We start from the raw sequence: 16,264 nt of genomic DNA, 5'->3' as shown, positions 1-16,264 counted from the left end.
GCATGTATTTGAATTAATGGGGGTTACTGGAGTTTTATTTTTGTCGTTTCTTCTTTGCATTTTGCTGTACAGGTCATTTGGTTGCTTGATGTGGGAATTCTATCCATCAACTGGGTATGGAACATGTGACAGATATCATGTAAGTAAAAGTTTAACATTAAGCATTCGTTAATATTGAACAAACCAGCAGGACGGATTTTAAATGAGAATAGAAACAGAGTAGAAGAAAAGACAATGGTCTGCCATGGGAAACACAGAATCCGATGCAGATCAACTAAGGCCATGGGGTATGAACATTAAAATGTGTCCGCACTAAAAATAATATAGAAAACAAATGAACTAAAAACTTATGTTTGGGGAAAGAACATTAATTCAATTGTGAAACTGTTCCTCCTGATACTAGTACTATTTTTCAGCCTCAAAAATATATCCTTCCTGCTCTTTTTATGTTATTTATTTGGCCATGCTGCATGGCTTGCGGGATCTTAGTTCCCCCACCAGGGATTGAACCCAGGTGCCTTGCAGTAGAAGTGCATAGGACCACTATGGAATTCCCCCTTCCTGCTTTTTCCTTTTTCTTTTTTTTTTTTTTTAGAAAAAAACACTATGTGGCCTTTCAATGACCAGTAGTTCAAATTCTCTTGTCATTGATATAGCATGTCTCTGATGAAGAAAACACACACTTATTGCCTGAAAGAAAACACAGGTTTTCAGTGAGATGACATATAACAGTGGCATACTATAAATGTACAGACTACTATTTATAACTCTCTAATGAGCTAAAGTTCTGCATTAGCTCTCTGAAACTATGATTTAGGAAAAAGATGTGTATATATGTGTGCCTTTTATGCTTTATGTGCGCCTTTAATTATTGGAAGCCCATGCTATCCTGCCGATTGCTTAATTTTGAAAAATTTATTGGTTATAATGATAAATTGATGAAGCCGTATTCAATTTCTTCCTTTTGGCTTAAAATAAATTCAGTTACATTTTATTGGAATCTAATAACTTTAAAATTAGACACTGTCTTATAAACTACAACCCAATTCCACATTTTAACAATTAGCACAATGAGACACAAAGCGGTTTAAAAAGGTTCATAAAGACATATTATTAGAAAGTGAATTATTAGATATTGAACCCAAGTCTTCTAATTTGTAGTTCAGTGTAATTTTCACCACGCAATACTGTTTCTTCTCCTTAGAAAACTATGAGGAAAATTTGAATTCTATCAATTTCAGGGTATACAGATATGCTTCTAAGAGGATTCTTTGAAATAAGCAACAAAACCCAAAATAGAACAGGATAATATACTTTCTTAGTGTAGGACTAAAAAGAAAAAAATCATTCTAGATTTTAAGACTTTTACTAATATTTATTTTGCTTTTGAAGAATTATTTGTAAAGGAACAATATAAATGAGATATTGCCTTATCTATCAAATTGGTGATAATAAAAAAGAATGTTAACATCAGAGTTGGTAAGAATATGGTAAGATAGGTATGATCAGAGGAAACAAACTGAAAGAAACTTTTAAAGGGCAATTTGACCATATGTATAAAATATCTTAAGAGGTATTTGCCTTTGACTTGACTATTCTACTTGGAGGAAGTTATCTGCAAAGATTGAGCTATAAGGATGTTTGTAGCAATTATAAATTAGAAACATTTTAAATGCCCAATAAGTGAACACTGATTAAGTAAATTATAGTGGTAAATTCACATAATGGCATACTTTATAGTCCTTAGCAATAATATTATAAAAGTTGCAAAATGTTCATGATATTTTATATGAGAAAAGACTGTTCATTTTGAGCTTATATTTAAAAAAATATAGAGGATATATGTTGAAAGAAAAATAAACCAACACATAAAATAAAAACCCTCCACAGATATAAGATCTGTTCTTTCTTATTTTTGGATATTGTAATATGAGGGTATGATGCCTGGAGATAATGCAGTCATCTTTTAACTATAAAGAGAATTACTGTCAAAATTCAGAGAATGGCAGAGCAGAAATGGAATGCGCCTGATAGCATTCTTGAGCTTCTGAACCAACCTTGAACTCTCTATCTCTGATCTTCTTGGTTTGTGGGATAATAAATTTCTTAATATTAAAAAACAACCCCCACAATACTAAATAAAGCCAGCTGACTTTAAGAATCATGAATATGCTTTTAAAATATACAGTTAAGACACTCTAAATCCATCCAATGTTATTTTAAAAATGAAATCATGAAAAGAGCTAATTATTTATTTTAATATCAACCAACAAAATATTTAACACCAATGGAAATTAATATGAAATTTCAATTTTAACTACAGGCAACCTATAGGATACCTCTGAGACCAAGTTTAGATGCAATAACTTGAGAATCAACTTACTCTCAGTTTTCTTTGGGTCATGGCTGTTTCTAGGGCCATTTCTCTTAAGGGATCCCTGGTGATGTCAAGCATGGAAGCTCTGATTGCGTCTCCAGGATACAGGCTCAATCGAGACTGTCTAAGGGCCATTCTGGCTTGCAGCTGCATCATTTCTTCTTCTTGCCGTTTTAGCATAATCTCTTGATTAATTAAGCTGCCTTCAAAGGGTGTTTCATAATGTCTGCCATATAGAAGAGAAAGTAAAGGTTGGGAAGAAAACAATTATTTTAAGTCTAATCAAGGAAAAAATCATATTAAGTAAGGTATCAAGAATTTAAACAAATTTTTTTTCCAGAACCCTTGCAGTAACATTTCAGTCCTATTTTTAATGTATTAAAGTAGTATGGTGTCCCATTTTCAATGGGTAGATCTACACCTTCCACCTCTTCTCTTAACATTCCAGCATCTTCTGAAAACTGCTTCCCCTGCAATTCTCTCAGATTGGGGCTGTTTTATTCTCATAATCTTGCACCAGTGGGCCTGGACATGCGATAGAGGCTCCCTGTGATTTCTATTTCAGCTTCCAGATCATTACTGACCCCTCCTCTAAGAGCCCCCAGCTTCCCTGAAGTACATGCTATGAAATCATACCATCCACTGCTCTGCTCTGCTCTAGATGTCCTGTTGGTCAACTTCCCCTTATTCATTAAAGATTTAAGTACCTGACTCAGTGGTCTTCACCTCTGCTGATGTCATCATTCATGGTGGTGTTACAGAAATTGCAGAGTCCTCCAACACCCTGGCCTCCTCCACCACAGTCAGCAATCTACTCCCATGTTATTCTATGCTGGCTATCAACAATAACTGCACCACCTCTAAAATTTCCTATTTCTATCTTTAAATACCCTCTCTATCTAATCTCCTTATTTTTTCTAGCTCACTTGCTCTAACACTCTCCTTCAAATAATTCATTGACTCTATCACGCATCTTAGTCCATTGACTCTACCACTTTCTCCCTATTAACCCTCTCTTGCCCTTACATTGCCTGAATTCTAAGGCCCATCATTAAAATCATCCCTTTGCATATGACCTCAACTCTCATAAAACTAGAGAACCATGCTGACTGATCTCAATGGGTTCTTAGTACTGCCTGGTGATTCATTTTCTTAGAGAACTATTTCAAATTTTCTTCCTTCTCTTTTCTTTTCAAAGCTCCAATGCTTTCTCCCTCGTCTTCTCTCAACTGATGAATTTCCTTCAATTTTCTTGGTGAAATAAGAAGCAATCAGGAAATAACTTCCTTATCCTTCTACTACTGGACTTTCCAAATCTACATCCATATGTTCTGCTGTCTTTTCTGTTACAATGAATGGATCTCCTGCACACTTGTACAGATGTCAAACCTCTATTGTGCATGGGATTCCAGCCCTCTCCCCGACCCAAAGACTTCGCTCCTGCAAGTACCCTCTCACATGCATCAACAGTCTCATACATACACTAGGCTATTCTCATTTGCATAGAAACATGCTGGACTATTTTCTACTTAGAACAAAAAAATCCTCCTTTGGTTCCACATCCCCTTTCAGATTCTATCTCATTTTTCTGCTGTCTTTTAGAGTAAATTTCTTCAAAACTGTCCTTTAAATTTTATCTCTACTCCATTTCCCACTCTCTTTTGGACTCAGACCAATAGTTTGAGTCCTTACCATTTCACCAAAACTAGTCACAAAAATGACCGCTTCTGTGTTATCAAAGGCAAAGGATAATTTTCAGTTTGCATCTTACTTGACCACCAAGCATCACATAACATAGTTGCTCAGTCATTCCTCTTCTTAAACATCTGACTTCTGGGAAACTACACTCTTTTTATTTTCCTTCTACTTCACTGGCTCCTCCTTCTTAGCCTCTTTTGCTGGATCCTCCTTCATTTCTAGTCTCTTAATGTTAGACTTACAACAGTGCTCAGACCTCCACATTTTTCTAGTCTCCATGTACACGTCATATACCTACCTGATCTCACGTAGTCACCTGGCCTTAATTATCTTACATTTCCATAACTCCAGGCTCTCCCCTGAATTCTAATTCTACTCACCTGCCTAGGTGAGTGTTCTACTTGGATGTTAACATGCATCTTTAACCTAATATGTCTAAAACCAAATTCTTGATACCTTTTCCTTACGTGCAACCTTCTCTCACTCAACTGGTTGCTTAGGACACAACTTGGAGTCATTTTTTATTCCTCTTACAAATCCCACATCTGAATGAGCAGCAAGCCCTGAAGGGTACAACCTTGAAGAAATCTATATCTGACTTTCAGAGTAATCCCATTAAAATGTAAATCTGATCATAGCTCTCTATGCTCTCAGCTATCCAATGGCTTCCCATTACACTTAGAATCCCATCCGAAGTGCTCACCTTAGCTTCTGAGGTCTGATGTGATTTGGGTCCTGGTTACCATCCACTCCACCCTTCACTTATTCTGCTGCCTTCTGTGTTATGCTGTCCATCCTGCTATTCATCTAACATGGACATATCTCCCCTATTTCAGGGCCTCTGCTCTTGTTCCTTTTGTCTGGAACCCTCTTCCTCCTGACATCTGCATGTTTTACTTCCTTGCTTCAAATAGTATTCTTTTCAAATGTCTCCCCTTGGGAGAGGCCTCCTCTGATCACCCTACCTACGTAAACTAGAACTTGGACATCACACCCCTGTAGTCTCTATCCCTTTAGCCTGATTTATTTTTCTCCTGAGCACCATCACACTCTGACGGTGCATTACTTATTTGTTTTTTTAGTGGTTTATTGGCTATCCCTCAGCCCTAGAAAGTCTCTTGAGGGACTTTTTGGTCTTGTTCATGACCCCATCTCCAGCACCCAGAAGTACCAATTACATGGTAGGTATTCAATAATCATTTGTTGAGCAAATGATTGAACATGATTTTCTGGCTCACTCTCACTTCATGGGGGTCAAGGAAAATAAGAATTTGAATCTGCACATTTTAACTTATACCTGTCACTTTCATCAAATATATTAGCCTTCTTGTTCAAATTATTTTATACCAGAGCTACCAACAGGGAGCTAAGATGACTGATCATCACTTTATCTGTCCCAACACAGTATTTGGTAGAAATTCCTATAAAGACTAAAATGTTTGAGAGGCAAAAAACAAACAAAACGGACAAAACAAATGAACAAAAAACTCAGAAAATGTAAATGATTTAGGAATGAATAAATAGGTTCTTTTGGGACAGAAAAAATGGTTACATCACTAAGCAGATAGGCACAGAAGCGGTAGGAATTATATAATGTATAAATTGTACTTCAACAGTTAACACAGAAAAAAATCTTAAGAGTTGTTCTTTGGGAAACAGCTTTGAATATCTTTTTTGGTCACTGAAAGACACTTTTGATAGCTCAACATCCAAAAATTACTCATTTTGCTGGATCTGACTCATAACTTCCTGTTAATCTCCCCCCACCCACTACGATACAAATCAATAGCACTGTCTGGATCTGTTTTTCCATTTCATTCTAGCTAAAGAAATGGAAATTTTATAAAGAAGCAGGCAACATATCTAAATACAGAACTATTTATAGATCTCGCAAATATTTGACCTAAAGAACAAACAGAACCTCCTGATTGTGTACCAGCGTGTTAAGGATATTATCAGAAGCCTTTTTACACATACAGAAAACTCAGCACTTGAATAAGCAATCTAGAAAATACTTTAGTTAATGTGTTTTTCCTTGGGCAGAAAGAAGAGATGGGATAGTCTAAAAGAAGTAGAGTTTAGCATCTTACATTAAATGTAACAGATACACAGACCTAACAATCTACTTCTCCTTGAAATATTTTTCTTTCACCTATAACTTTATCAATTGCAAATGCTATGAATAACCATGTTGTGTTTTTCACCCTTTTAAAGTGTGAAATAAAAGGCAGTTAATCACTAAATAAAAATTTGATGAGCTAAGGCCTCAAAGTTTCCTAAAATAAAACTGGAAACAGTCAAAATTAAGATTCTCTTATAATCCTGACACTTTTGAGGTAGCTTATCAAGAAAATTGAAGTAAAACTCACAAAATGACTTAATATTGTTTGGACGAATATGTTTTTTAAATAACTAGCAAACTGACTATAAAATCAATCAATCTTCGATTGGGAGTTTGGGACTGACATGTACACACTGCTATATTTAAAACAGATAACCAACAAGGACCTACCGTGAAGAAAAACACAGAAAAAAAAAAATCAGTCAACACATAATCCCAGCAATTCTTCCAGTTGTTATCTTTACTCCTACTTTTGATTACGGTATAAGGGCATCATATTAACTATTTATAAGTTTTCTCCAAATTACATATATAGAGAAGACTGACTTCCTCAATTCAATACAGAGCTTCATGCAATTCAACATTTGCTTCTTATTGCTGGTCATTCCAAAAAAGTTTTGCTTCTTTAACAAAATTATGTAATACCAAGCACAGATCTGTCTTTGTTTCTTACCTCTTTGGTCAAAATTACAAAAATAGTAATCACAATTACTATTACCACAATGGAGTCATAGTAACAGAAAATATTATTATGCAAAGATCACATCACTTTAGGTAAATGAATACTTTTAGAGCTTTCCTCAAAGAAAGTATCATAGGCTTTTTTTTTAAGATTTTTTTTTTTTGATGTGGACCATTTTTAGTCTTTATTGAATTTTTTACAATGTTGCTTCTGTTTTATATTTTGGTTTTTTGGCCGCCAGGCATGTGGGATCTTTGCTTCCTGACCAGGGATCGAACCCGCACCCTCTGCGTTGGAAGTTGAAGTCTTAACCACTGAACCACAAAGGAAGTCCCTCATAGACTATTTTAAAAAGACCAAGAGAGAAGAGCAAAAGATATAAATTTCGTAAAAACTGGAACAGTAAGGAATAATTTTAGTGCAATGTATCTAATTAATTTGGAATCTAAACTCTGGATAAATAGTCTGCTTTAATCACATGGCTAGGGTTACCTGGTCTATTAATAGTTTACAGGTATGAAACTATGTCTGCCAGAATTAATCAGCCAAGGGGTAAGTTTTAGTTAATTTTCAAAGGATTCTTTTGTATATAATGGCACTTGAACTAAATGAACTGCTACCAAATTTAAAAGGATTCCCATAGTTTGGGAGTAAATTTGGAAGCAATCTCTCATTCTCTAATATCACATTATGAACTTCAAATCAATGCTTAACATTATCAGCATGCTTCTGTTCATGGAAGGGACCTGTACACACCTGAAAAAGATACACATTAACATACTCACTGCTGATTTCACACTTTTCAGTTCAAAGTAAATCAATCCATGCCTATAATAACATCATTCTAATCCTAGCACAATAATATACAACACCTTATATGAAACCTGAGCATTTCAGCATGAAAAGGAACTCTAAACAGAATGTGGGCTTTAAAAAAATACAAGATGACCTCTTTTAAGCCAGGAAAAAATGTAGTGAAAAATTAACTTTTTACATAATAGGTTACTCAGTAGTAACTACTAATTATTCATTTAACAAATAATACTCACTGAAAGCCTGCTTGTTGAGCCCATTCAACCTCGAAAGAAGTATTATTCTCTTAGAAATCAAAGTTTACTATCTTCTCACAGATGTTTAATGCCGTGCCTTCAGAACTTCCTTACTGTTAATAAGTTATTGTATATTCATATTGACAATTTAAAAAATCAAGCACAAACTATAAATAATCCGGGCCAATTTTAATTTTAAAAGATCCTAATAACTCAAACTACTACAACATCTTTTACATAATTAAACGAATTTGCAAGAACTTAAAGAGGAGGAAAAGGAAAATGAAGAAAATAGAGGATATAATTTTTATGTGGAATCTGGAAAAACGGTACAGATGAATCAGTTTGCAAGGCAGAAATAGAGACACAGATGTAGGGAACAAATGTATGCACACCAAGTGGGGAAAGATGGCAGGGGCTGGGGATGGATGATGGGATGAATTGGGAGATTGGGGTTGACATATACATAGTAATATGTATAAAATAGATAACCAATAAAAAAATTTATTTTCAAAAAAAAAATTCTCCTTGATTCTAACAAAGTGAAAAAAACACCTGCAACTGGAAATATACTACCATTTTTTCATATTACATACCTTGGTCTCTGTGACTGGCCTTGACTTGGGCTTTCATCTGCCTCTGGGAGACCACTGTTAGACTCAAATCTCTTTGACACTTCACTTTTTCTCACTAATTGTGAATGAAAAAGGTACAGCACAAGTGATAAAAATATGAAGTAATCATTTAAAATTCAAGAATTCAGCAGACACATAAGATAATTTTTAAAAATCATATTCATATAATTAAATTAGTGATGTAATCATTAAACTCTTTAGAGGTAAGTCATGTTATTTTTGAAAACAATTATATCTTCTACTATGAAAATGACTGCGCTGCTACGAAAATGACTGCGCTGCTATTTGATGAAACTGCTATTAAGTTTCTATAATACTGTTAAAATGAGTAACTGGAAGCTTTTTATGATTAAAAAATTTTATATAGAATTCTTCTGACACGTGTATCTCAACACTACTGAAAGAGAACAATCATGGTATCTTAAGAACATTTTGCTTGTTCAGATGCCTCTCACCTTGTCTGAAATCTGATTCAGAGGAAATAATAGATGGACTTTCACTGGAGGTACTAAAGATATCACTGTGGTAAGTTTTGTATCTTCGAATTGGTTCTGAAAGGATTAAAACATAAACGTTAGAAAGCAAACTCATTAGCTATTCCACACAAACCAAATAAAGCACTACATTTATTCTCGTAAGACTAGAACATTTTATATATTGCTTTAAGTTTACTAATCGATGGGTGGTATTCAAAAATGTGACTACAATTTTGAGGCAGTTTGGCATACTGGTTAAGACCCTGAACTCTGAAGCCAGACTGCCTGGGTTTGAATCTCAGCTCCACTACTTACCAGATGGGTGACTTTAGGAAGGTATTTAACCTTCTTGTGACTCTTCTTCAACTGAAAATAGGGTATAATAGTAGTGTGCATCTTATAGAGTTGTGAGCATTAAATTAATTAATATATGCAGAGCTCTTAGAACAGAAGTGGATGCTATATAAACATCATTCTCTGCGTTAGGTGCTATGAGGGATGGAAAATCCAAAGACACAGTCCCAAGTTCAAATAATTTACAATGTAGAAGTACAAAATACTTAAGATGGGATATTTAGTTCCACCAGAATGAGATGAATAGCCTTAAAGGAAAAAGGTTTGTGACAAAAAGGATTGTTGTCATTTTCAGATATACCTCTAGTATTTCCCAGCACTTAAAAAAAAATGATTCCATTCTATCACAGGGATGTCTCATGGTAAAATAAATAATTTAAAAAAAATTCCCCTGGTTTAAGATGAATGTGACTTGAAAGGATTGCAGAAGATGTCGGACAACAGTCTTATCTAATACTATTTAAATTTAATGAACATAGTTAAATGGTTATGTTAGAAGAACTGCTATTTTAAAGGGGCACCAAAGAACTTTTTGTTTTGGGACTTCCCTGGTGGTCCAGGGGTTAAGAATCCACCTTCCAATGCAGGGGATGAAGATTCGATCTCTGGTTGAGGAACTAAGATCCCACACGCCTCGGGGCAACAAAGCCTGCGTTCTAGAGCCTGTGCGCCACAACTAGAGAGCCTGAATGCCACAATTACTAAGCCCACACACTCTGGAGCCTATGCACCACAATGAAAGATCCTGCATGCTGTGGCAAAGATCCCGCAAGCTGCAACTAAGACCTGATGCAGCCAAATAAATACATATATATTACATATATATATATATATACATTTAGAACTTTTTGTTTTATTGTACAGAACCTCCAGGCTAAAGTTTAGAGGAATTTTCCCAAGGTAACTTGACCAAATGCCAAATCTGGCACTGTAACCTACAGGACAGTAAAACCAACAAGGCCAAGGGGAAGACCCAAATGTATGCAGGCAATATGGTTTTACCTCACAAAGAACAGTAGGAAGTTGCAACAAACCTATTCAGCAGACAAAGTAGAGAACTTCAGTCACTTGGATGTTATGACTGCAATAACAATTTCACACCCCATATTAATTGAACTTACTGTTTCATAATTATTTCTGCAAAGTGGCTGTAATAGAGTAAATAAATTTTAATTTTAATTTCCATTCTTTGGTGGTGCTTTATAATTATTCTTATAATTTCACAGGGTCCATATTCCCTGTCTTTTGCTTGCCTATGTTTTGTTTCCTTTTTCTTCCTTGTTTCCTTTACTCTGACAACACTAGTAAACTTTTTTCAATCTTTGGGTTCCTTTGTAAGACACATTAATGCAACTCTGACAAACCCCTCTTAAAAATATAACAATAAATCATCTTCTGTTGATGAACTACTGGTCTGTAAATGTTCTCAGTACCACACCTGGGGGGAGGGAGGACACTGCCTTACGATGCTTTACCGCTTTGGGGAGTAGGGCACAAACACTCCAGAAACACAAACTGGATGACAAGCTTGGCAGGACAATTAGGGAGTAAGAAGACTTTTTTCCTTCTAAGACTGGGGTAGCGGTGCGGTGTCTATGTGAATTAAAGTGGCAGGAATCTTTCGTGAGCTTCTTGTATTCCGGAATGCATCTTTAGAAAAAAATGTTATTAACCATGTTCCTCTCATTTAATGGCATGGCAGATATAACCAGAATAAAGTTCCCAGGCAATATCTACTACTCAGTCATGGTTATAAGAAGGTTATAATCAGATTAAAGCTCTCAGTTGAGGTTACAAGAAAGGTTAGCCCTTATAAGCTTTCTGAATTAAATAATAAAGATAACAGTTTCAGGAATTATTATAAAATTACATGTCCTTTACCAAGAGAATCTGCACTGGTGTAAAACAGAGGCATGTTTTCCATGCTGACAGATCGTTTGGATAGAAACACTTCTTAGCTTTCTGATGACCGACATAAAAGGCACTTAGTAGACACTAACTAGGTAAATAGTAGCTTTCTTCCTCTGTTCTGGTCTGCAAAAGAAGGGTAATCCCTAATTTTCTACAAGGTGTCCTAACATTATTGACAACCTTTCTGGGAGGATCCACACAGCACAGATATGTTTTTTATCTATATTTAAATGTATAATGTTAGCACGTTAGATGTGGTCCAGACTTCAGGAATGTGGTATTAACGGAGTGATTAAAAAAACACACAGCTTTTTATTATGAAAACTCCTAAACAGACATGAACACAGAGTACACACAATACTAATTCCTCATACGCACCCATCTCCCAGCATCAACAAAACCAAATGACGGTTATTTTAATTAGAAAGTATCACACTTTTTTTTTTAAACAAAGAGATGCTCCTAAGTATTTATAGACTATTACAAAGTTTTCTGAATGCCAAAATTCTTGAATCATGTGCAATGGACCTATTAAGAATATGCAAACACACATTTTATAAAATACACATGTGGCTACTTTCACTGCAATGTTAAAACTGCAATAGCAAAATTTTAAGCTGTCATCATTACAACTGGAGAACTGAATTTATTTGCCTTTTGTGGGCTAAAATTAGACTCAGTATCTAATTTGTTGGTTTGCAAATTTCTTTTCTCAGCTAGTAAATATTTAAATAAAACCTACATTGTGTAAATCAGTGTACTAGAGTTCATTTAGGATCAAGATTATTCCTCACTTCACTAGATGATTTCCTTCTTTTTAGTTGTCTTTAACAATCTTAGCATAGAAGTAATAATGAGTGCAAAAGAAAAAAATGGGAGAGTAAAATTAGCCTGAATACATGTCACCACAAAAGCAGAACATCAAATTGAGTGTGTGAATATATGTGTGTAAACATATAAAACACATAGGAATAGTCTCTCCAAAAAACACTTTGTAGAATAGTTGTGAGAGAATGAGAGGAATAGGGACTAGAGAAGAATGGCTTATAGAATTAACATCTGGGCAGAAGTCTAGTTATAGAGATTCTGTAATCACACATACTCTGACAATTAAAGATATATTTTGATTTTTAGTATCATTTTACCATAATTAAGAGTATACTATTTTTTGGTCAGATTACGAGGTATACAAATCTGACAAATATTTTATTATCCTTTAACTGTACCTGATCCTCTAAACCACAAATCTAATATGGTATTGACTTCACATTTATATAGCAACACTAAAAGGCAGCTTTTCAGTAGGCTAGTTTTTTGTCATGACAACTGAGAGTAACAATTTCCACCAATACTTAACACTTTAAACATAAAAGTTGTGGCATGTGGTCATGAATACTATACTTTTAATGGTTAGGGAATTATGAAGACTTGCATGATATTCTGTGCTTATGTAAAGCTATTTTAGATGAAACATTCAAGTCTACAATCTTCACATTAAAGTGAACCTAAGCCAGCACAAACTGTAATCTAAAAACACCTTTTACAAGTGACACATAATCAAGCTCAGACAAGTAACATGAAGGAACTGAGACTCAGGCAATTGCAACATCAGGAATTAAATAACCACATTTAGCTTGGCATGTCTTTACCTTTAATACCTGACCCAAATTACAGATAAAGTTTCAAAGAGAAATGCACTAAAATGACTGGTTTTGTAGCTTAGGACTATTAAAAAATTTTTTTAAACCCTGCATTTTTATAGTCATGAGCCCTAACAAGTAAAATATTTCAATCTTCAAATGAAGCAGAGAAACGAAAGTAATAACATTAGGTATTCATGTATGAAGTGCTTTTCTCTATGCTTTCTTTTGAGGGGGTTAATTTCCGGAGATTAGAGGGTGTGCCTTCTTCATGATCACTGGAGTCCACTGTATTCTATATTACATCATGCTGCATGACACATGAATAGAATATATTCTAAAATCCTTTGAGAGCTAGACGTGATCAACAAAATTTTTAACCCGGAGGAACAGAACTCCTGCAAGTATGAATATTTATAAATGAGGGAGGACGTATGGAAAAATACTCTGTGAAATATAAATTACTTTTCAGATGTAAAATTTATGCAGAGTAAGAACGCAACAAGAGTGAACAGTTCCTCTATGAGGGTCTTGTGCAGTGTAGTAGCCACAAATCTGGGCCAGCTGGACCACTCTTTTTCTAGCATCCTCCAAGATCCTTTGTTGTTATGACTTCAACTGCCCCTTCTAACGCTTTCAAACAGTACAGAGTTCTAAAGGTAAGTGACTGTATTTGCTGTTGGTTGGTCAGGCTGTGACTGACAAGTATATGATTTTCTCTTAGAGCTGGACAAAACAGAGGAGAAGGAAGTGGGATTTCTCCTCACTATATAGTATAATTCATCAGAGAATATTGTTGTATTCTATATCTGAAATAGCACCACTGAATATACTAAACATTTAATATAAATAGCCATGTTGCAATATTCAGTTTAGATTAACAAACACTTATTGACTATCTATTATATGTCAGGCATAGTGGTAGATGCTAAGGATATAGCCATGAATTAGACCAGGGCAAATTTCTGGTGTCTGCAAGAGGAGAAATAAGCTCCTCAAAACAAATAATTTCAATGAAAAATATAGGCTATCACCCTGAAGTGGAAAGATGAGAGAAAGCTTCCTGAACCAGGCAATGCCTGAAAGCTTAGACAGTCTTAAGGCAGAAAGCTGCATGAATAAAAGCATAAAAATATAAAATGGCCTGTATGGAGGGAAGAAGGGTGGGGAGGGCATGGGAGGGAGTGGGAGAGGGGGAGAGAGAGAGGGAGAGAGGGAGGAGAGGGAGAGTACACACATATGTTGTTGGAGTGACTTGCGAGATGGAAAATGCTGAAGGGTGAGACTGCAGAGACACAATAATGAAAAGCCTTGCATACCATAATCTAAGAAGCTTGAATTTTACCCTGCTCAGCTGATGAAAAGTTATTAAATGGCTGTGGACAGAAAAGAGATGCATTCTAATTTCCATGGCAGGGAAACGGAGGACAAATATAGCTGAGAGATAAACTTAGAAAGCTAGTTCTACAGTCCATGGGCAACAGAAAGAATTGAAGGACTGGGATGAAATGAAGAAATATTTTAGAGGTTAAAACTGCTGGATCTTAAAACTTGTGGTAATACTCATTACTAGTAAGATCCATTTTAAATCATTCTGAAAACATATCGATCCATGCTTTTCAGAAGGTTTCCATATCAAAGCCAAACTGGGTCTATGTTAACTATGTATGAGTTAGATTTAAATTAGGTCCCTAATTTCTAATGAAGTACCCTTTGATTTCTGTGGACTCCAAAATCAGTATTACGTTACTATGAATATAGACAGTGGAAAGTCCATTTTGGTTTCACCTTTAACTTTCCTTAGCGTTTAAAAATGCAACTTAATTTTTTTCCCCCTTGGATAAATCAAAGAAGAGAAGTAAATGTTTATTCTTAGCTGTTTTTAAGCTAAAGAATGACTTACTGCATACCTCTTCACAAATGTTTCTCAAGCCAATCTTTCCTCCACTGGAGCCTGGTATGTTTTACTAGACTAACTCTATGAGAATGGTTTGAAGCTGCACTGAATGGCTATGTAATTTTAAATAACGTATTCAGTTCCTTAGCTGCACTAGCTACAATCCAAGTGCTGCATAGTCACATGTGGCTTGTAACTACCGAGCTGGACTCTACAGATATAGGACATTTCCTCCATTAAAGAAGTTCTATTGGACAATGCTGGTCTAAAATATAAATCTCTTTAAATTTCAGCCCTGGAAACACAGTAGGCACTTGGTTCTTTCTGGTTAAGATGTTGAATCCATCTAAAATAGTGTGCTCTTCAGAGATATGAAATATATTTGTATCTTAGTAGTATAATAACAGTCATTAATACTTAAATACATGTGCTATTTGACCAATGTCACATAAAATCCCTGCTTATTCATTTTTACTTTTGTGGAAAGTGATTATTTAAATTATTTAAGTTCAAGGAGTAATCCAAATAACAACTCAATCTTTTTTTTTGGGGGGGGGAGGAATAAGGTGAAAATAAAAACTGAGTAATTCACCTTTACCAGTTTGGGCCCTTAGAAAAGAGAGATAAGTTTTGAAAATATTTCTCTCTCTCCATAAAATGTCACTAGTGGCATCCTATATGATGAACTGTAACATTTACGATTCCAGCCTCTTGTTTTTCTGAAACATAACTATAAAAATATATGCACTTTCAAGTTCAATGGAATGAACGTGAACGGAAATGAAACATTAAGGTGCCTCAATAATGAGAACAGGCTCCCATATTTGAGTGTTTACATACTCTAGTTGCACAACAGAGTTTAAAGCTGTATTCACAGAACAGTCACAGAACAGCAAAAACTAGGCTAGACCAGAGGCCACAGAAAGGAAACGACACAATTTAGACATACAGTAGATTGACTTTAAGCTCTTTAAATAAGTAATATTTAACCACAGTCACTTTTGTAGAATGTAATTATACCTGTTCTTCATACTCTCCCTTCTAGTATCACACAGAACACAGAGGAGTTTTGACTGTTGGAAGTGAAATGCTATTCATAGTCCCCACCCAGGGTGTGGAATGCTGCTCATACTATACTCACAGTACTGGTTCCAAGTCAGTCTCTCATAACCAGGAATGTGCTGTCAACCCACAGAGCAATGGATAGGGAGTGTGTGTTAATTACACCACAAACCGCAGGGCAACAGATACTCACGAGAAAACAGACAATTTCTCAGATCTTGAGATGGAGTAGAGAGAGATGGAAAAGGAAATACTGGGAACAAGGAAGAAAGGGAAAGAGTGGAATAGGACAGTCCTATGCTGAGGTGAAAAGAGTGAAATGCAAAGAATAAAGCAAAAAATGGGAATGACATCAAATTTT

The 16,264-nt window shown here is 35.3% G+C and overlaps 1 protein-coding gene across 9 annotated transcripts in view; it reads right to left on the bottom strand.

Annotated features, from left to right (window-relative positions):
• The window catches only part of PTPN13 (protein tyrosine phosphatase non-receptor type 13), a 204,806-nt gene that overhangs the window by 76,601 nt on the left and 111,941 nt on the right, over positions 1-16,264 (bottom strand). For 7 of the 9 annotated variants that reach the window (XR_009052687.1, XM_057727746.1, XM_057727748.1 and 4 more), the window contains 3 exons: positions 9,019-9,114; positions 8,525-8,618; positions 2,384-2,603 (listed from right to left, as the gene is read on the bottom strand). Coding sequence is in view for 8 of the 9 variants with exons in the window: in XM_057727746.1 (XP_057583729.1) it covers positions 2,384-2,603; positions 8,525-8,618; positions 9,019-9,114 (410 nt within the window). In the remaining variant the exon portion in view is untranslated. Of the gene's footprint in view, positions 1-2,383; positions 2,604-3,084; positions 7,895-7,928; positions 8,003-8,524; positions 8,619-9,018; positions 9,115-16,264 lie in introns of those variants that run through there. The other 2 variants (XM_057727754.1, XM_057727752.1) reach the window with 2 other exon arrangements.

This window comes from Hippopotamus amphibius, chromosome 3 (assembly GCF_030028045.1).
Source record: "Hippopotamus amphibius kiboko isolate mHipAmp2 chromosome 3, mHipAmp2.hap2, whole genome shotgun sequence".
NCBI lineage: Eukaryota > Metazoa > Chordata > Mammalia > Artiodactyla > Hippopotamidae > Hippopotamus > Hippopotamus amphibius.
The sequence above is the reverse complement of the archived record's forward strand: the minus strand, read 5'-3'. Positions and strand labels throughout refer to the sequence as shown.